The sequence below is a fragment of the Trichosurus vulpecula genome, chromosome 8 (assembly GCF_011100635.1).
Source record: "Trichosurus vulpecula isolate mTriVul1 chromosome 8, mTriVul1.pri, whole genome shotgun sequence".
Lineage (NCBI taxonomy): Eukaryota > Metazoa > Chordata > Mammalia > Diprotodontia > Phalangeridae > Trichosurus > Trichosurus vulpecula.
Window position 1 is genome coordinate 95,927,634 of NC_050580.1, and position 25,830 is coordinate 95,953,463.

The following is a 25,830-nucleotide window of genomic DNA, read 5'->3' on the forward strand; positions in this document are numbered from 1 at the left end:
GGGAGATTCAGAGAAATATAAGATGTGGTGCTAGATCTAATGAAGCTTGAAATCTCATTTGGGAAATAGGACATAATACATTCATGCTAAAAATAATAGCAGAAAAGATTTAAATGACTTCGAGACTACATATAAAATATCACAACGCTGCAGTCAGAGTCATGATACAGACTTGCTATTGTAGTTAATCAGATTAAGAGATTACTAGCTGTCCTGAAAAGGTTAGGAGATAAGGTGAGATGGAAAGGAAAGGAGAAGAGTGTGGGGGATTAATGAGCCTATATATGAATGAATCATGGAATTGATCGGAAAAATTCAAAACTGGGACTTTAGAGGTAGTGTGCAATCCAAGCTTCTTTTATCATGAGGAAACTGAGACTAAAAGAGGTTGGGATTTTCTCAAATTCAAATTTGGAATCAGAAGAGGACCTGTGTTCAAATTCCAGGTTTGCTTACTACATATGTCACCTTGGACAAGTCGCAACCTTCTCTGGGCCTTTATAAAATGAGGAGGTTGTGTTAGATGTTCTCTCAGGATAGCTTTCACTTCTAAATTGAAGATCCTACAATATCAGGTCTCCTTACTCTTTTAGTGAGTTCTGTACTTCACTAAGCAATCATGGGAGGGCCTAGAATTCCACACTTGGAGAATTAGGACTTTAGCTAGTAGTGAGCGAGAGGCTATTAAAGGGAAATACACTTGTATTTTAGGAAAATTCACTTTGCAGAGCCACAGGATTTAGGAGTTGAAAGATAGCTGTTTCAGTGGTCATCTTGTTCAACCCATAAACACAATCATTCAGCCTCTGCTTAAAGAGACCAGAGGAGAAGGAGACCACTACCCTCTAAAGGCAGGTCCCTCTAGTTTTGGACCCTTTTTGGCTTGAATTGTTAGGAAAATTTTCCTGGCTGACATCTCCATTCCTTCTTTGTAACTCCTGCCCTTTGGTCCTGGTTCATCCCTCTTGGTCCAAACAAAAGAAGTCTAATCTCTTTTCCTCATTGTGAACCTTCAAGTATTAGCATACAGCTTTCATGTTCCCCTCTGTTGTTTTTCCAGTTCCTCCAACTGATCCTAATATGTCTTCAACTCAAGACCCTTCACTATTTTGGTTACCCTTCTCTGGACCCTTTATTTCCCTGTTTTTTTACCCCTTTCTCCCAATTGTCAAGCCTCCCTGAGTGGGGGAGAAAACAATCTACTACCCTTTTAACAGACACTTTAAACCAAAGCATTTGATGTCACTTTTCAGAGAAATGATTAATTTTAGGATTTATTTGAAATGTATAATTTCAACAAATAGCATACAGTTTTAACCAGAGGAATCTGTTTTTTAAAAAAAATCTTCGTAACTTGGTCACAGCTGTAGCCATTTTTATTCTCCTTTATATTATTTGCAAAAATGAAATGAATAAACTACTTTAATACTTGAAGATCTTTCCAACATTTATTATAATCAGAAACCATTAGTTGAGATATTGGTAAGTGTCAAAATTAGATTTGAAAAATGAATCTAAGTTACTAATTAGATCTAGTTCTGAAAATGTCAGCAATAACATGTTTCTGCAAGGCATCGAATGCCATCATGACTAGACTTCATAATCTTAAGGAAATGAATTGCAATACTACTGCAAAAACTATAAAACATTACTAGTGTGTGATAGTATAACTTTTGATGGAATTATGAGTGCATGACAAATCCAAATAGGCATTAGAAAATAGCATTATAAGATCAATACTTCTAGTATAAACTTCATTTTATAGAGAGCATTTGATGAAAAGCTAGCTGTGATACTCAACATTTTCAAGTCTGAAGACCCTTTAATATATAAAAATACTGGGCTGCCCTTATAAAAATGTTGTATTACTATTGATTGAGAATGTGCATAATGACAGTAAGACAGTGCTTGTTGTGCATATAGATTTAAATTCACCAATTGGGAACATGACTTCCTATTAAAGTTATTTTAAAAAGTAAAGCGTGTAGATCAAAGTCAGAATTTGCACGTTTGAAATTCTGTTCATCTTTACTAAACCACAGATTTCAAAGAATTTTCTAAATTAAAAAACAATTTGCCCTTGACGTTATTGAAACATGCCTTTTATTTTTACATCATTTTTATTTCTAAATATCTTCTTCCTCCTACCTGTGAAACTTGCCCTTTAATCAAAGATTAAAAACAACAAAAACAGTTGAGCAAAGCCACGCCAGTACATGGATTGCATTTTCTTTTGGGAACCTGGATGGGATTAGATCACTGAGGTCCTATCCAACTCCAGGATTCTGTGACCTTGTGAAATAGTTTTCTTTTTAGTGTCACTTTTAACGTACAGCAAATTCATACCATTGAAAAAAGCTGTTAGTAATGTATGCAGTAATGTAAAATCAAAAGTGTCTGAGAGACTCATTTATGAGTACATTAGGCCAAATGCTTCACAGTTGGCATTTTGGTGGGCTTATTTAGCTGCCTAAAGCCAAACGCCTTGGAGTTAGCATTTTGGTGTTCTTATTGAACGGTTTTGCCATTTACAAGCTTAATCCTATCAAAAGGAAAAAGAAGGATTAAAGCAAATAAAGCTTTTGGAAAATGTCACTTTTTATGAAAACCCTGGTCTTGTTCAATTTGCTAATATTTGCAAGTACATTAAGGGCACTGAGATTTTAACCACATATGATATTCTGTAATCTTTTTTATGAATAAATTGAAGGCTCTTGAACTTTAACAAGAAATCCTATATAGCATTTCTGCTTTTATCATTAAAATTTTTGGTTAAAAATTGAACTCTGGCTCTCAGTTCAGGTGTTTGTAATGTTGAAAGGTTAAGCAACTTTTGCTAGATGATGGAAACTTGAATTAATTCAACAAGTATTTATTTTGTGTATATAGGGAACTTGTGTTAGGCATTTTAGGTGTGATGTGTTGTTAGATACAAAGACCTTGTTCCCAACACCCAAAAAGCTCACTCTTGCTTCTAGGAGAGGAACTGTGGCTTACTGGAAAGTAATCTGAGACCTGTATTTGAATTCCGATCTTCCTACTTAAAGCTGTGTAACTTTGAATATATCATTTGGTATTACTAGGCACCAGTTTCTCCATCTCTAAAACAGGGATTTTAACTGGCCTGTCCATCTCATATGTATGTTCTGAATATTTCACTATTCAACAAATATTTATTAAGTGCCTATCACTTTAGGCACTGGTGATACAATACATACATAACTTGCTTACAGTGATGTTATAGTGGAAGATTTTTGTAGTAATAACTGAGAAATCTTAAGGAAAGAGACAAATAAATGTAAGGTTTTACAGGGGTTGAGGTGGAGAGGGGTTTGCATTTGTAGATAAGGGGAAGTATTCAAATAACCTTTGTCTAAGTTGTAATGTGATGATTACTGTATCAGGGCCAAAAGCCCAGTTAAGGTTTAGAGGAGGAAGAGATTATGATCCGTTAGAGATCAGACTTCACAAAGGTATTTTCTGAGCTGGACCTTGAAGGCTGGATAGGGTTGTTACTGGCCTGGGGAAGGGAGCCATCCCAGCTTCAGAGCGACTGCTCATGACATAGAATGACTGAAGACACTGAAGGAACTTTGTGTGATCCAGTTTCATCCAACCTTCATGTGGAAGAAATAAAACTAGAATAATAGGTTGGGACCTGAGTTGAGAAGGTCCTTGGAATGCCCTCCTTAGTTCATATTTATTTAGTGGATAGTAGAGAATCATGAAAGGGTTTTTTATAGAGGAGTGACTGAGTCTTAGTCATTCTTTAGAAAGATTAATCTAGGCGGTAGTACATAGGATGGCTTGTATCTAGGGGAAGTTGGAAGCAGAATGAGGGGACTTTTTGCAATATCTGGTGGTGAAAGCCTAAATTAGAGTAGTAGCAATGGGAATGAAAAGGGAGGAGAGAAGTAAGAATTGTTTTGGAGGCAGAATCAGCGGAACTTTGCACCTAGTTAGTTGAAAGAGTGAGGGAGTGAATAGCAGGGGCTCACTAAGGTTTAATGATTGAAAGAATTATGGGGCCATCAACAAGTCATGAAGGCAGGAGAGCTGGTTTTAATTGGAAGATAAGTTTGGGTGAAGAACATTTGTTAGATGGGAACTTTATTGTTCATGAGCTTTTAAAAATGTTTTTAATGACTCATTAAAGACTAGCCTTCTACCAGGTGATGTATAAATACTGAAGCTTTGGGGTACTCTGGCTCTTTCACATAAATACACACTGAGAGGCCAGTAAACTCTCATTTTATATCACTTCATTCAAACACTTAATATGGGCCAGGCAGTGTTCTAGGCATAGTGGATACAGAGAAAAATGAAATGGCCCCTTCCCTCAGAGAACTTAAATTTTATCTGGGTAGACATGTACAATTAAAGTTCAAGAACATTCCATAAATGTCTGCTGTGTGCAGAGTACCATGCTTGGCACTGGGAAGCACTAGCATTTTAAATACTATTCTTGTAGAAAGGAGATCTCACATGTCTCTATTATACTGTGATCTTTTTCTTTTTTCAGAGCAATGTGAACTTCTTGAGAGCAGGTGCTCTTTTTCTTTCTTGCTCTTCTATCAGTCACTAGCACGGGTCAAACACATAGAGTCAGTTGGTGACTTAGTGAATATTTGTTGAGTTGTTGTGCAATTGAACCTGTGTGAGTACATTGTAGATAGGAAAAAGGTAGAGGAGTTAGGCTCAAAGGATGGTTAGGGAGGCAGCAGGTTGGCGATAGGAGAGGGAATTTCAATCACGACAAACAGCATGAACAAAAACACAGAACCGAGAAAACATATGGTATGTTTGAAGATGGTGGCCTCTTTTTAGGCCTTTCTGACCTCTTGGCTTCATTTGGCACTGTTGACTGCTCTCTCCTCCTAGATAATCTCTGGGTTTTTGTGACACTGCTCTCTCTTGGTCCTTTTGCCTGGTCCTGCTCCTTTTCAGTATTCTTTGCTTTTGGTATCCACACTCTGGGTGTACCCCCAGGCACTACCCTAGGCCCACAGTAGATGATAAAACTTAACAGCATATAAAAAAGGGTTCACTCAGGGGGCAGAGACAAGATAGAGGCTGGAAAGCAGGGACTCCCTTAAGGTCTCCCCCAAATCCCTCCAAACACCTGTAAAAATGGCTCTGAACAAATTCTAGAGCTGTGGAACCCACAAAATAGCAGAGGGAAGCAGGTCTCCAGCCCACAACAGCCTGGATGGTTGCTGTGGGAAGGGTCTATCGCACAGTGCTGGGAGCGCAGCGCAGCCCAGCATGGGCAGTGCCAGGACCAACCAGACCGGGAGTTGGGGAGAGCAGGCCTTAGGGCCATGAATCACTGAGCTGTGGCAGTTACTAGGCTTGTTAACCCACAAGCCAAAGACCACAGAGCAGTTGAGTGGGAAAACTGCTGGTTTAGGCTAAAAGCAGTCCAGCCCCAGCCCTGGGGGCAGTGGAGATGGCATATAGAGTCAGCAGCAGCAGGAAGCTCCTGCAGCTGCTTCCACAGCTCCAGCTCTGGCTACTTCTGGCCCCAGGCCCACACAGTGGGAGGAATCAAGTGGCGGATCAGAGCCAGAGTGTAGGGAGTGCTTTGCTGGCACAGAGGCAGGGTTCTCTTGCTTTGCCCTGCTTGGATCTGGGTCGAGGTCCTGGTTGGTGGTTCTTGGGGGAGGAGGAGAGCTGGTGTGGCAGAACTTGTGGTGACAGTGGAGTAGAAGTAGCTCTGCAAACAGCAGCACAGCCCCTAAAGCTTGGGACAAAGTACTCTCTACCCTACAAGCAGTCATACCCTGACAAAAAGCTCAAGGGTCAAGTAGTTGGCTGGGAACATGGCCAGGCAGCAAAAAAGGATGCAGACTATTGAATCTTTTTTTGGTAACAAAGATCAAAACATACAGCTAGAAGAAGTCAACAAAATCAAAGAGCCTACATCAAAAGCCTCCAAGAAAAATATGAATTGGTCTCAGGCCATGGAAGAGCTCAAAAAGGATTTGGAAAAGTAAGTAAGAGAAGTAGAGGAAAAATTGGGAAGAGAAATGAGAGTGATGCAAGAAAATCATGAAAAACAAATCAATGACTTGCTAAAGGAGACCCAAAAATACTGAAGAAAATAACACCTTACTGAAGAAAATAACACCTTAAAAAATAGACTAACTCAAATGGCAAAAGAGCTCCAAAAAGGCAGTGAGGAGAAGAATGCCTTGAAAGGAAGAATTTAGCCAAATGGAAAAGGAGGTCCAAAAGACCACTGAAGAAAATACTACCTTAAAAATTAGATTGGAGCAAGTAGAAGCTAGTGACTTTATGAGAAATCAAGATACCATAAAACAGAACCAAAAGAATAAAAAAATGGAAGACAATGTGAAATATCTCATTGGAAAAACCACTGACCTGGAGAATAGATCCAGGAGAAATAATCTTAAAAATGATTGGACTACCTGAAAGCCATGATCAAAAAAGAGCCTAGATATCATCTTTCAAGAAATTATCAAGGAAAACTACCCTGATATTCTAGAGCCAGAGGGTAAAGTAGGGATTGAAAGAATCCACCGATCACCTCTTGAAAAAGATCTCAAAAAGAAAACTCCTAGGAATATTGTTGCCAAATTCCGGAGTTCCCAGATCAAGGAGAAAACACTGCAAGCAGCCAGAAAGAGACAATTTGAGTATTGTGGAAACACAATCAGGATAACACAAGATCTAGCAGCTTCTACATTAAGGGATCAAAGGGCTTGGAATATGACATTCCAGCGGTCAAAAGAGCTAGGATTAAAACCAAGAATCACCTACCCAGCAAAACTGAGTATAATGCTCCAAGGCAAAATAGGAATTTCAATAAAATAGGGGATTTTCAGGCTTTCTCAATGACAAGACCAGAGCTGAGTAGAAAAGTTGACTTTCAAATGCAGGAATCAAGAGAAGCATGAAAAGATAAACAAGAAAGAGAAATCGTTAGGGACTTACTAAAGTTGAACTGTTTTTTTTACATTCCTACATGGAAAGATGATGTGTGTAATTCATGAGACCTTTCTCAGTATTAGGGTAGTTGAAGGGAATATACATATATATAGACAGAGGGAACAGGGTGAGTTGAATATGAAGGGATGATATCTTAAAAAAATGAAATAAAATTAAGGGTTGAGAGAGGGAAAAGGGGAGAGATAAAATGGAGTAAATTATCTCGCATACAAGTGGCAAGAAAAAGCAGTTCTGTTGGAAGGGAAGAGGGGGCAGGTGAGGGGGAATGAGTGAATCTTGCTCTCATCGTATTTGACTTGAGGAGATAATAATATACACCCTCAATTGGGTATTTTACCCCACAGCAAAGTAGGGGGAGGGGGATAAAAAAGGGGGGATGATAGAAAGGAGGGCAGATAGGGGAGGAGGTAATCAAAAACAAACACTTTTGAAAAGGGACAGGGTCAAGGGAGAAAATGGAATAAAGGGGAACAGGATAGGATGGAGGGAAATATAGTTAGTCTTTCACAACATGAGTATTATGGAAGTGTTTTGCATAATGATACATGTGTGGCCTATGTTGAATTGCTTGCCTTCTTAGGGAGGGTGGGTGGAAAAGGAAGAGGGGAGAGAATTTGGAACTCAAAGTTTTAAAAGCAGATGCTCAAAAATAGTTCTTTTTGCATGCAACTAAGAAATAAGATATAGGGAATGGGGCACAGAAATCTGTCTTGCCCTAGAGGAAAGTAAGGGGAAAGGGGATGGGGGGGGGAGTGGGGTGACAGAAGGGAGGGCTGATTGGGGAACAGGGCAATCAGAATATATGCCATCTTGGAGTGGGGGGAGGATAGAAATGGGGAGGAAATTTGTAATTCAAAATCCTGTGGAAATCAATGTTGAAAACTAAAAATATTAAATAATATGAAAATTGAAAAAAAAAGAAACAGCAAATGAAGGAATAAAGTGGTATAATCTTGTGAGGAAAAAAAGGGTTGCTAGTTGCTTCATCTTAAGACTAGTAAGGTTAAAAATTATTTTAAGTTAATCATTATATACAGTATTGCTATCTTTGATTGAGAAAGAGTGCTATTACATGGTTTGAATCTTATCAGAAGCCAACGTAAAAAGGTGGACTTGTTCTCATAGCTATTTTCAGGTAATGTAAACATTGGTCTGATGGTTTAATCATCAGTGTCATCTAGTAGAACACAGAGTTTAACTTTCTGGGGGTGTGTGTGTGTGTGTGTGTGTGTGTGTGTGGTTGTTATGTGTGTGTAATTTCACACAGTCACTTGGTGTTAATCAGAAGTTACTTCCTATAAAGTCTTCATTGAGGGCTCTTAGCAGTGATGCAAGATGTAGTTAAACTAAATTTTAACAGTGGTGAGGTGATGTTTGGTTATTTCCTTACTAGCAAGGGGAGGTAAAGTTGTCTAATAAATGTTAGATTGTCAGTATTCTAGACAGAAACACATTTGTTAGAAGATCTGGCGGGGGAAAGTCAGATCCTTTGCAGCAAGACAGATGGATTTAAATCTTTGTTTGCCAGATGTCATAAAAGGTTAGACATTGTAGACAAAACTTTTCCTTCAAATGTGTAAAATTTGAACCACCTGGATCATTTTCCAGGCATTAAAACCAGGTCCATGTTATTGATGTGACTGAAAATAATCTAAATAAAGGTCTCATAGCTCATATATAGAGAGAACTTTGTCAAATCTGTAAGAATATGAGTCATTCCCCAATTGATAAATGGTCAAAGGATATGAACAGGCTGTTTTCTAATGAAGAAATCAAAACAATTATAATCATATGAAAAAATACTTTAAATCATTATTGATTAGAGAAATACAAATTAAAACAACCTTGAGATATTGTATACCTATCAGATTGGCTAAAATGATTTAAGGGAAAAGTGACAATGTTGGCAGTAATGTGGAAAAATTGGAACACTAATTCATTGTTCGTGGAATTGTGAACTAACCCAACCATTTTGGAGAGCAATCTGGAATGATGCCCAAAGAGTTATTAAAGTGCCTATACCCTTTGATCCAGCAATACTGCTAATAGATCTGTTTCCAAAGATGATTGGGGAAAAGAAAGAAAACAATCTACATGTTCTAAAATAGTTATAGCAACTCTCTTTGTAGTGACAAAGAACTGGAAATTACAGGGATGCCCATCAATTGGGAATGGCTGCACAAGTTGCATATGATTTTGATGGAATACTACTGTGCTATAAGAAATGATGAGCTTAATAATCTTAGAAAAACATGAATAGGCTTGCACAAAATAATGAAGAGTGAAATGAAGAGAACCAAGAGGACACTGTAAACAGTAACAGCAAAACAGTAACAGCAATTTTGTTTTAAGAACAACTGTGAGTGAATAAATAATTTTGATTATTATAAATACTCAAATTTACTACCAAGGACATATGAAGGAAGACACTATCCGCTTCCATAGCAAGAACTGATAAATAATACGTATAGGATGATTTTACATACATACACACACGCACACACACACACGCACACACACACACATATACATATTTGTGTCTAATAATAGCCATCTCTAGGGTGGGGGGGAGGGAAAATAAATTTATATGATAACTATTTTATTTAGAAGGAATAGCAAGTTGTGCATAATAGATTTGCAGTTTCATATGCAGTCATCTTTTTTATTATACTATGTTATGGAAATGCTTTATTCCATAAATGAAAAATAAAATAAATATTTTTTTTAAAAAGAAGTAAAAAATAATCTAAATAGATTTGACTTAAGTCAATAGTTTAACTGAAGTCAGACAGCATTTATAAAGCATTATGCAGGGAATACAAAGGGTGGGGGGAATAGCCCCTTTTCTCAGAGAGTTCACAATGTCATAGGGGGAGATAGCATGCAAATAACTATGTATAAACAAGATATAGGCAATATAAATTGGAGATGATCTTAGAGTAAAGGCACTAGGATTAAGCAGGATCAGAAAAGTTTTCTTGCAGAAGGTGGAATTTTATCCCGTATCTGAAGAAAGTCGGAAAAGCCAGGAGTCAGGTTGGAGAAGGGAATATTTTATGCAAGGAAATACAAGGAGGCCAGTGTCAGTGGATCTCCGAATATGTAGAGGAGACTAAGGTATGAGAAGATGGGATAGGTAGGAAGGGACCAGGTTATAAAGGAATTTTGAACAGGAGGATAATATGATCAGACCTGTGCTTTAGGATAAATCAGTTTGACAACTGAGTGGAGCATGGATTGGAGTGGGGAGAAACTTGTGGCAAGAAGACCAACTAGCAGGCTTTTGCAATAATCCAGAGGTGAGCTGATGAGGACCTCTACCAGGGTGGTGGTAGTGTCAGTAAAGAAGTGTATGTGAGAGATGTTTCTTATGTGGAATCAATAGGACTTAACAATTGACTGCCAAAGTGGGGAGAAAGAGTAGCAGATGATTCCTAGTTTGCAAGCCTGGATGACTGGTAGGATGGGTCAGAATCAGTCAATATACATTTATTAAGTGCCTACTATGTGCTGGGTACTGTGTTAAGCAGTCGGGATACAAAAAAAGGCATAAAACAGTCCCTGCCCCCAAGGTGCTCACAGTTTAAGGGGATGAGTCAACACCCACCAAGTAACTGAAAAAGAGAAAGGTCATGTACCCATACCCCTACTCCAAAGACCTGGTACAATGAAGTTCTGCGGTCCAGTGGGAAATGGTCTGGGGAGGTATGAGTTACAGGGTTGATTACATCTTGTCGGATGATGATTTTCTGGAGATATTGAAGTGTGGAAGAGCAGCTTGGTGGGAAATGATCATATCATTAGCCTAGCTATTGGATTAAAAATGGATTAGGGGAAGGAGAGGCCTTTTGGGAGTCTGTTGCACTTGTCCAGACAGATAGTAATAAAGTTCTATTCTACCTGCAGTTGTGTAGAGGACTGGTAATTGGTGTGTGAGAGACATTGCCTAGGCAGAATTTCAGGGACTTGGTATCAAAAATAAAGAAGATAGAGGAAGAATCAAAGATAAGATGCTTAATTAACACCCTTGTTTCTAATGACAGTGCCTAGGTGAATGATGGTGTCACTGTGAGAAACAGTGAAGTTAGAAAGAAGAGATTTGGGGGGAAAATAATAATCCTGGTTTTGGTCCTGGTTAGTTTGAGGGGTCATTGGGATATCCAGGTAGAGGTGTGGATACCATTGGAAATATTTTTCTATAACTCAGGAGAACAGAGGTCAGAGCTAAGAGTAGATTTGGTAGTTGTCTACATATTGTTAGTAATTGAAGGCTTAGATGTGAATGAAATTACCAAGGAAGAGTATATAAGTAGAGAAGGGCGGCAAGAACAAAACGTTAGGAAATACCTACTATAAGGGGGTTAAGATGAGGAGCCAGGAAAGGAACAAGTAGAGAGATAGAAGAACCAGAAGAACATTGATGTCTCTGAAGCTGAAGGAAGCAGGGAGTGGTCAGCAGTGGAGTACTTTAGAGTAGTCAAGGAGAATGAGGCATGAACAAAATATTCGTTTGATTTGGTGATTTTTGAAAAGGAAGCTTTGGTAGACAGTAAGGAAGAAGGCCTTAGCACAGGGGTCAAGGAAAGATGAGCTATACGATTTTTCCTCAGAATTCATCAGAAAAGGGAAGTGAAAAGTGAGCCCAGTAGCTCTGTGGGATAGAATGGCCAGTGGCAGGGGTTTTTTGTAAGGTACTACAGAATAGTGATGAGAGAGGTGTGGTTTAGTGGAGAGCTGTCTTCAATCAGAAATCAGAATTTGCATCTCCTGCCTTCAGAAAATACTGCCTCTGTGACCCTGGGCAATTCGCTGAACCTCTCAGTGCTCGAAGCCATTGGTTCCCATTGTTTTTTGTTCTCTAAAGACCTTTCAACAGCAACAAAGAAATATGTTGTGAACCTCCAGAGTAATTTAATATAGTTCTCATAGTATTTCTTTTAGTTGGATTCATTAAGGACTTAACAATGACTGCAATAGCTTTTGCCCTCAAAAACTCCAAATTAAAATTGACATTATGTAATTATGAAATATAAAATTTAATTTTACCTATTATTATGAAAACTCAAGCATAAAATTACACAACCCTAAGTATAAAATAATTATGAATATTTTAAAATAATGTAGGACATTCCATAAGAATTAAAAGAAGTGATCAAGGAAGAACTCATGTTTAACTGTGACCTACAAGATTTTACAAAATTTCTTTATTTTATAAATCTTATTAAACATAAATAACATTTTTAATGAAATAAGCACAACTTGAAAGATATTTAACATAATATTATAATCATATATAAGCTGAATTTCAATATTGGACTTTTTAAAACAGAAGTTTGCAATATTTAACTCAACACCAGATAGTCTTAAATCTGGTTCTGCATTGAGTTTATTTCAACATTTTTATTTAGAACAAGAATAAAATTAAAAATTCTCACTTACATAAATTCATGATAAAAATGGTAGGAGACCCAAGCTTTTTTGATGAAGGATGGAAATTCATATTTTTATTTTTAGCCACCTAACCAATCAGAGGAAATAGTATAGTTAGTTACAATATAAAACATCTGTCATTCTACTGGCTAATGATAGGTGCTTTATTAAATGACAATTGTACTTAAAGAATAACTGCAAATATTGCTTTTTAAATACATATATGTATATATGTATATGCATATATATACACACTCACATACGCACACACATATATATATGTACATATATGTGTGCGTGTGTGTGTGTGTGTGTGTGTGTGTGTGTGTGTGTGTGTGTGTATAAACTAGTATTTGTAAGAGAAGGGTCTCTTTCAAATGCAATGTTCTTCTCTTCTACCACTGGTACTTTAGCTACAATCTCATAGAAGCTCTACCAAATGACTGATCAGTGTTGCCAGCTAGTACATTTGAAATATCTGCCAAAAAGAAGAGCAGAAACATAAGTGGAGGATGGGTTTTAATTAAAAAACAGCCCTAATGCTTCAGTGAGAGGAAATATAAGATTTGTTTTTGCAGAAAGTTTATGATTGTCTAACATGGTTTCGAAATAGCTTCTAATGTACATGCCCATTGACCATAATTTTCAGAAAGCCTGACTTTTGTGCTGCAAGAACACAACCATTCATAACATTTTGATCACATGGTTACACAGCAGATGAGGTACAATTATAGAAAAACAGAGGGGAATGAAGCAGTTACTCTGGTGCAGTGTACAGAATGCCAATGAGGGCAAACTCAGTCATTTTTCATCTGATCAGCCTGTTTGCTCTTGACTGTAGAACCCCTGTGATTGTTTGGAAACAATTTGATGACAAGTCAAGAAACTGTGAGAACATATTGTGCTTAGAAGCAGAGATTGATACAACTGCTTCACAAACATTTAAGTCATTGTAAGTTTGATCATGACAGTTTCCAAGGGCTACAGAAACAAAAAGTGCCATTAAGTAATTTTTAGCCTGAATCCCTTTGTCCATGTTTGTGAACCCCTCGAACCATTTTTGTGAATTCCTTAAATAGAAACCACTGTTTTAGACATCTCTCTTAAGGCTCAGAGAAAGTGCCCACCTACCAGTAGTAGAAGGAGTTTTTTTCACCTGGTTGTTCCCTATATCAATGAAATCATATCCTTTCTTTATCCTTAATACAGAATTATCCAGGAAAAACCACATCTGTATTTATATCATTAATTGCATCAGCCTACTAGCATTATTCCCTAATGAGGTTATTGACAGAGGGAAAAGGAATAACTGTACAAAAATATTCCTGGCAACGCTATTTGTAATGGGAAAAAAAATCTAGAAACAAATTATGCTCCTAATAATTTAGGAATGTCTGGACAAATGGTAATATATTACATATCAGTAAAATATGAACGCCTTGTGGGTGTTGATCTGAAAGTTTGGTTAAAGGAGGCAAACAGGCTAGGCGATATATAAATTCATTTAGTTTATTCCCTTAAAGCTAGCAGACACATGATCATGGAATCGGAAGCAAACTTCTGATTGACTGAAAGAAGAAAGACGAGGTTTAAGTAACAATCCCAACTTCCATTTGTGATCTCCATATCTTAAGAAAGGATGTTCTTAGTTTAACAATACAATTGACAAGGTAGTGTCACTTAAGAGATTATGATTGCAAGATGCAGATGTCCCTAGAACAGCAAGATAAGAGAAATCCCACTGTTGTGGTTACAGACATCCTGTCACCAACAGGAAAGTTACTCCTTGTCAATCTTATCTGGTCTTGAAGTTGCTGACACAGAAAGGGGCATTTTTAGAGTAGAGCAAAAGCAGTTTGGATGCTTTGGGTATTATTGGGGTTCATATAATCTGAAAGGATTGTCATTGGCAAGGGTTTTTTGGGGGGGGGGGTTAGTTTTGTCTTTGTATTTTCAGTACCTAGCACTGAACCTGATACACATACGACCTTCTAAGTTCACACTTGATAGATGTTTGTAGAAACAAATTGAATGAAGGTTGTACCTTTACATACATTACCTACCACTCAAAAGCAGCAGCAGCAGCAACAAAATCTGGACAAATATATGTAAAAAGTGCAAAAGGGGGTCACAGAACCTGCTTGATTTTTGTTATAATATTTTAAGATAAACACATTTTAAAGAATCTACTTGTTTCTGGACTGGTGTACATTATCTACAATCACTTTTTTCTTTTTTTGTTTACATATTTCAGTTCTTGTATTTGTTGTTGTAAGGTGACATAAGAGGTATTAATGGAGGAAAAATGCTTTTTGGAGTACTTTAAATGTAAGCTATTATTAATATAAATAGTTATTAATCATCATTATTATTATTATAGTTTGTAATTCCTTTCAGTTGAACTACATGTATAATTTAATTCTGAACTGTCTTTCAGTCTTCACATTACATTATAACCTATCCAATTAATGCGCATTTTATAAAATCTAGTTAACTTAGTTTAAGAAATCTGTGCAAATACAGAAATATTTAAAAGTTCTGTCCCTGAGAGTTAACAAAGAAGACTATAACTTATGCTTAACAAGGCCTTGTTTGACTTTAAACAAACATTATGCCCTTTTGTATTCATGGTACTTTGTAGTGGTTTAAAGGAATATCAGAAGCTTACATAAGACAAATTCTTGGCTAGCTTAACTTCAGTAAGGTAGGCTTGTAATTGGCACATAAAATGTATACAAATAAAAGCTCCTTAAAGTACTTAGTTTGTTTTCCAGGTCAAGTTAAACATCCTTCTGCTGTCTAGTTTACATTAGAATTTTTATAGTAAAATCTTTCTCTTTATGGAGTATTAAAATAAACTTTGGTCCTGCCTTCACATTTCAGATTTGGAGATCAAAATTAATTAAATGTTTTAGTTATCTCAAACATACTGCCACATGACATGAGTCAGATTGCTGTTCAACTAAAAATTTTCAACTAAAAATTTTCACCTAAGTTTGTGCTGTGAGAAATAAATATTTCTCTCTTACATTTAATAACTAATTATTGTATTAGGATCAAGGTTTTTCCCCTTTTCTACTTCCATCATCCAGAAACCAACCAGTGTGAGAAATCTCTCTTAAAGATTTGCCCAAGCCAAAATCTAATCAGACAGTAAAAGAAGTTTTGAGTTTGGGCTAATGGGAGTATTCCTGTCCATTATGTTTGCTCTGGTGGGTCTGAGAATATTGATTCTCCTTATTATCAAGACAGGTGATATGGAAATTGATGTCTCTTTGACCAAGATTTGAGTAACCTAAGTCACAGTACCTCAAGATAGCCCACCTTCCATTTGATTAACCAATCAGAGTTGAGTAGGCACCCCTTGGAGACACCTCCTCTTCAGAGGGCATATGAACTGTGACCCCACCACCGTTAGGGGTCTTTGGTCTGAGAGAGATGGTCACATGACCATCTTTTTATTGTTAACCTGCTTGGCCTCATTAATAAAATGATCAAATTACCCAGAAATTATGTCTCTTGAAACCTTTGTAACCCTCACAATGCAGCCGCCTTTCTGAAATGACAATGATGTTAAAAGGACCAAAAAAAGATATGTTGCAGTTGACAAAAATAGTCCAAGGATCTGTTGATTAAGTACCACCACCAGTGATGGGAACTTGCTGTTTATTATGCTCAGAGGGCAGGCATCATTACAAATCAGTGAACCCTGAGCAGCAGCAGTTTTAAGCCATATTATATAGATTTTGGTTAGATAAGCAGAATGCGGATTGTGGAATTTCAAAGCACCAATAAAGGGAGATAATGATTTACATACATATCAAAGAACAAATGGCAGAAGTGGAAAACTGGTAAGACAGGAAACTAGCTGGTTAGCTATCACCAGACCTGCAGTTGATATCTCAAGCTTGATTTAGCTGTTTTGAGCTAACTTCATGACATGTTCATCTTAAATAAATAGCAGTAACAGTGTGTACAACATGGTAAATATGTATGAACTAATCAAATGCCACATTATTCCCTTAAAAATGACTCGAAAAAGAATTCCTACTCAAAAATACTCAAAGCTTACATTTATAGGTATAAGAGGTACTTTATATGAGTTAAAATGGGCCAAATAAAGACTTTTTGCTTTTCCATCAGTGGTTTATTTATTGGTTTTGTGAAAATCTTTGTTCTCATTTCCCTCCATATGTGTTCCAAGGTTCCAAACCCCTCCAAACCAACAGATTCCCCCCTTCTGCGTACATATTTGAAGTTGCTACAGAAGCAATGTTGTTTGCCAAGTGTATAAGATAAACTTGCCTTTTCTTCCTGTGTTGGAGATTTCAGTATTATACTAATTTAGTTAAAGGTCTTCAGTTACAGAAACTTTTACAAGTGATGAATGGTAACAATATGAAACTCTGGCCTTAGGTGTACTGTGTTTATATCTGCATCTAATTGAGAGTGACAGTGAACTACTGTTTTAATGCCTGGCAGCAACTTGTGCCCTATAACTATACACAAATAGATCTGACACAGGGTATTCAGTTGAAATGACCACAAAGTCCTAAACATCGAATGATAAATTTCTTGTTATGTACGTTATGCACACAGTGCCGATTTTCCGGAACCTGAGGGGCTTATCAACCTCTCTTTTAATGATATAAAGTTGTCTTTATTGGAAATCTTCACCTTTCATTTGTAATTACTAAAGAGGTGAAAAATCATCTGGAAAGTAGACTCAGACTAGGTTGTTTCTAAGATCCTCTTAAACTCTAAATCCGTGTTCTCACATATTTAATAATACTGCCAACTGCTTTTCTTCCTGATGTACCAAATTCAGTAGTCATAGAATCCATTAGCCTTCACCTTTCCTCTCACCTCCCAAAAAGTGATAATCAGACCATCAATTAATAGGTAAACTTAGTTCATCCCTGTAACAGGGAGCATAGTTATTCTTAATTACTTTGATTAGAGAGCCTTCTAGGAGTTTTGTCTACAATTTACAGCGATATCTATATTCCAAAAATGAACTATAACATAGTTGAAATATTCTTTTCTTTGTATCAGAACATAATAAAAAATAGAACTGTTATAGTATGAGAGATTTAGCAGAATAAAAACCAAAATTGAGTCAGAAAAGAGTATGGTTTTCTATTTCACCATTTTCTATCTTAAGATCCTAGTGCTTGAGGAAAAAAAAACCTTATCCAAGACTCCTTCTTTCTCTGTAGTCAGCTGGCAGAAACACTAGTTTGAATTTGAAACTTCAGTTGTCCAGTGCTAATTTCTCTGTTCCAAATCCAGATTGATTAGGGGGCTTCTAATTGTGTTTCAGTAGAGTCCCCAGCCTGTCTTCTCTCTAGCTTACCTTTCCCATTCAAATTATCTCTGTGTGGTATAGAACAAGACCAGGAACATTTGTGTGGGTCCCCTAACCCAGGGAAGAGGTTGGAGAATTAAGGGTTAAGTAAGGTGTAATCATGGTTAGATAATTATCTCAATTTATTTTCCCTCTCCTTATCAGGATGTGTTGAGGGGGGAAGGGTAACATGGAGCTATGTGAGCTGAAAAAGTGTGGGAATTTATTTGTTCTTTAAAGTGCTGTGAGTGGATTGAATACATCAGGTATACCTTGGAGATACCTTAGGTATTCATGATTCTGCCAGTGATGTGACTGCAGACCCTCTAGATTTAAGTAGACCATCCTCCTGAGCTGCAATGGTGTTAAACTATCATCTGACACAAAAATGGTCACAAGCCTTTACACTTGGTAGGATGTGCCAGTGCTTGTGTCATCTTGTCATAGCCTTTGAGCTCTCACAGCTCCCTCCATGCTGTGATGAGGCACTGGGGTAGTTCTTGAGTGGAAGACCTTAGAATCTAAGGCTTAGAAACATACAGTAGATAACTTAGACTTCAAACTTGCCATCACCTGCATAAAATCTCTTTAACACATACAGTTACTTAATAGTTGTCAGTTGCTGAGAGACAGTGATTACATAGGCAATTTTTAAGTTACTTAATCAGAGGTGGGTTTCCTGTTGTTTGAGTTTCTTTTTGAGTCCACCTTTTAGCCTACAGATAGCTTTCCTTTTCATACTGATATTGTTTCAACCATTCTCAACTGAGGTGTGACCCATAATGATGTTATTGTTTTTCAACTTGGCAGTAGTGGACAGAAAGCTGACCTCTTGGGTCAGGATGACCTGGGTTCAGTGCCTTTGATTTATATTGACTGTGCCGCCTGGGCAAGTCTCTTAACTTTCAGCTGTAAGTTACAGAACACTTGCCCATCTGCATTAGTAGAGGGAGTTTCCTACACCAAAAGCATCACTGGTCTGGAACCTCTTTCCCTGAAAAAAAAAAGTATGCTTATGTGCTTTTTTCCATTCAAAGAGGAATTCATTTTAGGCACACCATCTCTATTCAGGTAATTCTATATTTGGTCTGTTATTTATTGCAAGCATTGTATTTCTAAGATTAGCTTGTGTGATAGTATTCACATTATCCTGAAAACATTGTCGCCATCATGTTTATTTTTTTATCATAGGTTACAGAGAGAGACAACATGGTATAATAGATAGAGAACTGTCTTTGGAGCCAGGAAGAACCTGGGTTCAAGGCTTCCCCCCAGTCTCTCTGCAGCATTTGACTCTATTGGTCATCTTTCCCCCTGGATATTCAATCCTTTCTGAGTTTTTAGTGACTGTTCTCCCCTGCTTTCCCTCTTACCTGTCTTATGTTTCATTCTGATCCTCTTTTGCTGGTTCTTCATTCACATCACTCCCACTAACTGTGGGTGTTCTCCAAGGCTCTGTCATAGACCCTCTTCTCTTTTTGCCCTATACTATATCACTTTGTGATTTTATCAACTCCCACAGGTTCAATTATCATCTCTCTTTGCAGATGATTTCTCTGTGTATATGTGTGTTTTCGTATCCACCCTGCTCTAAACTTTCTCCTGAGGTAGTCACACTTCTCACCGAATGTCCTGTAGGCATCTAGGGCATCTTGGTGGTAAAATGGATAGAGCGCCAAGTCTAGAGTCAGGAAGACCTGAGCTCAGATTTCACCTCAGTTATTTACTAGCTTGTGATCCTGGGCAATTCACTGGGACACCTCTATTTGCCTCAGTTTCCTCGACTATAAAATAGGGATAATAATAGCACCCATGTCCCTGAGCTGTGAGGATTAAATGAGGTAGTAATTGTAAAGTGCTTAGCACAACACCTGGCACATAGTAAACACTCTATAAATATTAGCTATTATGATTGTCTCAAACTCAACATGTCCAAGACAGAGCTCATTATCTTTCCCCAGAAACTATTGTTTCTTCCCAAATTCCCTATTACTGTTGAAGCCATCACTATCTTTCCACCCAGCTTACAAGTTTAATTATCACCCTCAGATCTTCACTTCCACTGACTCCGCAAGTCTTGTCACTTCTACATTCACTGTGTCGTTTGTATGTGTGTTCTTCTCTTCACTCACACAATTACCACCCTAGCACAGGTGGCGGTCACCTGGACTACTTCAATGCCTTTCTAATTGGTCTCCCTGCTTTATGTCTCTCTCCATTCCAATCTATTTTCCACTCAATTTCCAAAGTAATTTTTTTAAAGTATACATCTGTCTTTGTCACCTTCCTACTCAACAAACTGTAGAAGCTGGATCAAATAGAAAATTCTCTATTTGACATTTAACGATCTTCATAACCTGAGCTGTCCTTATCTTTTTATCCATCACTCTCTCCACAACCCAGTAATATTGGCCTTACCTGCTGCTCCTCATATATGACACTCTGTCTCTTAGCTCCACACTATTGCACTGAGTGTCATTCTTTAAAGTGGGAACATTTTCCCTCCTCATATCTCCCCAGGCTTCGTTGGGAAGCTCATGCCCTACCTCTGCAGGAGTCCTTTTCTGGCCCACCCTGGCTGCTAGTCCTCCTCCACTCAGATCAGATCACCTCCAGTCTGTTCCGGATATATGTTGGGTGGAGCTAGTTATTCATGTTTTGTTTCTCCTATTAGAATGTGAGCTTCTGGAGAGCATCTCCAAGGCTACTTTTGCCCTTTTTTGTATCTCTAGCACTTAGCACAATCCCCGTCACATGGTAAGCTCTCAGTAAAGGCTTGTTGACTGATTTGTCTGACTGCCTGTATTACTTGGGGCAAGCCACTCATTCTCCCAGGGCTGTGGGCAGTGCTCTAAGACTGTATGTTTCAGACAAGGTGCAGACCTACATTAGACCTAGACTCTACCCTAGACCAACAGAATCACAGGTCACTATCCCTGAATTATAGATTATATGTAGTTTGTATAACATTCATGAAATTTGAAAAAATTGTAATGTTATTAAAAGGCTGGTAAGCTGAAGAATTTGTATTCTTTGAGAGAAAAGAATAATTGTCTGGATTTATGAAGCTTTTTAATTTTAAATTTCTGCTCTTGTAATATACTATTTGTTAGTTGCTATAGACTATATATTTTGTTACTTTTTTTTCTTTCCCTGACTATCCACCCAACCAAGGAAACTAGAAAATGATGTTAATGTCTTTTGCAAAAACTTATCTGATAAAGGGACACTCAAAACTGAAATCTAGGCTTGGCCAATTTAGAGATTTTTTTTTTCTTTTTTGAAAACCTTGTTTATTTTTTCTTGGCTTTTTGTCTTTATTTATAAACCAATCTTGACAAGATAACTTTTTGAAAAATAAAAATGAGTCATACAGCACTGATATTAAAATGCATCATCTTCCCATCCACTGTATAAATTGATGCCAATTTGGAAAGGGATAAAAATCAATGTTCAAAAATTCATTTTTGCTAAGTTGAAATATAGCCTCACAGTTGGAGCAAATAAAGGCTAAAAGGGTGTCAGTGTGTAAGAGCACTTAAAGCCAATCTGTTGACACTGGGATCTTTACAAAATTGCTCTCCTTAGGAGAGATGCACATAAAATTGGAAATGGTTTTACCTGCTTCTGACATTATTGGTGAAGTTAAATGCAGGCTGTCCACTGCCCTTTATGTGTTTAACTCTGCTATTCAGCTCACATAATTGCTATTTAGTTAATGTCTATCAGCACTTCTTGAAATTGCTAAACAGTTTTCTTTCCTTTCTTCTTTTCTAGTATTTCAAAAAAATAATACTGACACTCAGTTATAGAAAATACTTTGCCACCATAGTTTTCATAGTATGTTGTAATTTAGTCTATAGCCCCATTATTTAGTATTTTTGATTTGAGCTTTTGGTTATTGGCTATAGTCGTCTGTGTGAAGAAGTAGCATGGCCTAGTGACTAGGCCTCATATCGGGAGGACCCGGGTTTGAATCCTGACTCTTGTCATTTCCTAGGATTGTGACATGCCCCAGGTTACTCTTGGGAGTTCAGTTGAATTACATAAGCATTTATTAAGCCCTGAGAGCACTGTACCAGAGTAGTTTCCTAGGGGGCGAAAAAGCAGTACCAGTCTATGTCACCAAGGGGTTTACATTCTTTCTGGAGCATCATGTAAAAAAGTGACCATTCATAAAGAAACTTGTGTCCACAAGGTAGTCATTTAATGACTTTCAGTTATAAATTTTTTTTTACTGATAATGACGATAAAACTATCTCATAGGTTTATGTTAGATACCTGCCATTAAATTATTCAACATAATTATAGAATGAGAGGCAATATGATATAGATGATTTTGTAGTCAAGAAGAAAGACTTGACTAGGTTCTTATTTTGCCTCTGACACACACTAGACTGTGTGACAATAAGTTGCTTAACTCTTAAGATTGCAAGTGACTCTCTATGGCTAAAAGTTATAACATAGTTGCTGCTCTTCATTGGTGAAGGGCATTTCCTCACTGGAAGTTCCCTGTACCAGTAAAATTAAAGACCCAGTCCCACCCTTCCCCCCATTCCCCAAATCTAGTGGATTAAAACAAAAATTCTTGACTATTTCAGAGGTCTTCCCCTGAGCCTGTGACAAATTATGGAAAACGCAGCTGGGTAAGTAGTGACAAAGGTAAATTATCATTACTTCTAATTATAGTAAAATCCCCATAGTTAGGCACCAATATGCATTGCATTGACTTAAAGGAATAATTTTCTAAAAGCTGCTCTCTTTCCTATTTGAGTTGGATTTGTCTGACTTTATCAGATAAGATATAAGTACAAAGAATAGGGGAAGAGCTAACTCGTTGATTTATAAATTTTTGTCACTTTTCAGTTTTCGTTTAGAGTGAGAAAAATCCTAAAGTAGACTTTTAAAAACTGAGTTTGGATCAGCATTCCAAGATAATGAAGAAAAAACTCTCAGATGGCTTTTTTGTTTGTTTTTAAAAGGTAAAGTTACAATCAAGGTGTCTTAGACAAATCCCAGCCCCTGAAATTGTATGTCCCTTTCTTAAATTAGCCATGGAAATTGCAAATGGAATAAGATAAGTCTTTTAAATCTAACAATTTGTATGCTTTCAGTAGATAGAATGAATGAGTCCCTCTTTTACCTGTCTCTAGTTTTAAACAGCCTCATATTTTCCTTTAATTTTAATTAATTTAAGGTTTATAAAGCATCCTCTACCTACCTGGATAGTTTATGTCTGGGGGGAGCAGATTAGATTGTCAAGGCTCCTTGTTGTCTGTTGAGTCTGTCTTACTAATTTGATTGAATTCAGGGAGATGCAGATATCATTCATGGAGGCTTTAAAACTTCACATAAAAAGCCATAGAACACTAACATTATAAAGATAGTAGCTATATTTAGTCTTTCCCTGTTGTAGCAAGAAAAGTGCTCGCATTATATATCACTAAGTGGAAAGTAGACCTGTCTACAATAAAACCAAATCAAATATACAAAGTTAGATACTTGATCACAGAAAACTTTATATCTGTTTTCATATCAAAATATTCATGCTGCTAGCTGGTAAATTATTACGTGTTTGTCTTTTGACATATATAAACAATGGGTAGAGATTTAAGAAATAAAATTTTACAAGTTGGCTTAAGTAGAGCTATTTTTGCTTCTTGATATCTTTAAATTATTAAAGAATACATCTTGTGTCTTCATTCGTAGCACTCTTAAGACAGTTATCTCAAAATTGGGGGTTTTATTGAAAATTCTGACCTCAAATTCCCAAAACATAACAAAATAAAATCGTTGATTTTTTAAATACATCATCTATTACCTGTGTGTTAGTTTCTTGAATTAATTCTCTCTCTTTCCCAGACCTCCCTGTAAATTAATTTCACTGGAATTGATTTATTTCCACATATACTCACACAGCTCTTGGCAGTAAGTCCCAAACTTCACATCCCTACTTGTAAGTCCCTGTCATTTGAATACAACTTTACCAGCCATTGATCCTTGAACATCCTTTTCAGCAATTCTGTTTGTTGGACTGTATAGGTTTTCAGTTAGGCATTTTCCCTCATCTCAGTTAGCCATATACGAGGCTTCTTAGACTCCAGTCAATTTGACAAGAACGAAGCTATTCCCCTTTCCCTTTCCCCCTTCTCTTTCAGGACCATGAGATTTAGAGCTTGTGTGACTATGTTCTATTTGAAGTTTTCTTGGCAAAGATACTGGAGTGGTTTACTATTTCCTTCTCCAGCTCATTTTACAGATGAGGAAACTGAGGCAAACTGGGTGAAGTGACTTGCCCAAGGTCACACAACTAGCAAGTGTATGAGGCCAGATTTAAACGCAGGAAAATGAGTCTTCTTGACTTCAGATTCGGTACTCTAACCACTGCATCAACTAGCTGCCCGGGGCAGGGTGGGGGGGGTACCTTATAGATCATCTAATCTCACCTCCTCATTTTAGAAGGAGGCAGTCCCACAGAAGTTAAGGATTAATGACTTACTCAAGGTCACAAGTAGGTAGATTGCTAATCTAGTATTCAGACTCAGGTCTTAGGATCATAGCTCTAGCACTAGAAGTGATTTCTAAAGTCAACGCCCTCATTTTTCAGATGAAGAAAGAGCCCTGGAACTGACTTGCTCGCCCGAGCATATACAGCTAGTAAGTGGCAGAACTAAATGCCATGTTCTTTCCACTATAGCATGCTGCCTCTCATTCTGGTAGGAAATAATTAGACAAAGGATTCATTTTGGAAGGAAACAGTTGGACAAAAAAAGGATCCATTTTGGAAGATTCCTTTGGAAGGTTATTAGAAATTGATGGCAATTTTTGAGAGCCTTGTTGGAATGCTTGCTTATTTTTATTAGGTTGCTTCCTGACTGGATATGTCTCTATCACATGTGGACTTGGGAATTGGGTATGCTGCAGAGTGGTTGTGAGGAAGCCAGTGGGTAGTTTCTAACTTACATTGAAAAGCATTTTTCAAAGATTCAGAAGGGGTAAAAATGTTGAAAGACTTGTGAAAGAAATAGTTTCTGCAAGCAGAAAGCCAGCTTTGAAAACCTCAGGAGTTACAGAAGTGAAGCTAATTATATATTGTTAGCATTAGTAATATAATTGAGCTTTTATACAGATGGGGAGTTCAAAAGGAATGCAGGCAGGTACTTCAGAATGGAGTTATTCAGGTAACCTTGTCTTGACTGGAGAAAACCATCAGGGGATTGGGATTGGAGTCAGACTTGCATAGACCAGAAAGGAAAGCCCCAGCATGTGTTGTGTTTTTTCCTTTTCTGTTCTATCCCAGCAAAGGAAAGTTTTGACTGAATGGACTGTTTAGAAGCACCCCTGGAGAGTAGGAATTCATATGCAGTTCTAGGTTTCCTTGTTAAGTAATTAGAGTGACAGTGAAAGGCACCTGTTCTTTGTCTGAGAAGGTAAAAATAATTATAGGACACACTTCCTATTCTCCTTGAATATATTCTGGAGATGCCCAGTAGCAAAATCCATGTATACAGATCGTTATACCCAAATTGGATATAATTGACTGCTGGATCTGTATACCAGACACTGTCAAGTAGGAACTGTGGCCAGAGGAGTTCTTCACCACCACTGTTTGCTGTCTTCCTCTCTCCACTTCTCTCTTGGCCTGGTGCTACTGAGGATTACCTCTTTTCACCTCATGGATTGGCTGCCTGATTGTACTATGCTGTGACCCGACTTCCTTCGGCCTTCTCTGCTGACTTGTTACCTCAGTACCTATGCTTTTCCCCAAAGACCTCCTCTGGCTCCCCATAGATGACCATACTTCCTACTTAGTATATTAAGACAAGACTATCCAGCTTGAACTTCAGGGTTCCAATCCTACCTCAAAGCTACAAAGAACTCTGGAAACATGAAGCCGTCTTCTTACCTATCCTTTATACCTCAGTTCCGGTTTGAGAGAAAAATGTGTTTCTGTTTCTAGATCAGGGTAAGTAACCCTTTCCACGGGGCCCATTGTCACATCCTTTCTTTCTCCTCCAGGATCGGGTCCCATCAGTCATTGCTTCTCTACCTTAAAAGGTCATTCTTTCCCTCTGTGCATG

General features: G+C 37.5%; 1 protein-coding gene across 2 annotated transcripts in view; it reads left to right on the forward strand.

The window, feature by feature from the left end:
- The window catches only part of PDZD8 (PDZ domain containing 8), a 105,674-nt gene that overhangs the window by 65,631 nt on the left and 14,213 nt on the right, over positions 1 to 25,830 (forward strand). The window contains exon 4 of one of the 2 annotated variants that reach the window (XM_036737160.1): positions 22,351 to 22,395. The exons of the other annotated variant lie outside the window; for it this stretch is intronic. Coding sequence (XP_036593055.1) covers positions 22,351 to 22,395 — 45 coding nt within the window. The remainder of the gene's footprint in view (positions 1 to 22,350; positions 22,396 to 25,830) is intronic. 2 annotated transcript variants of the gene reach the window in all.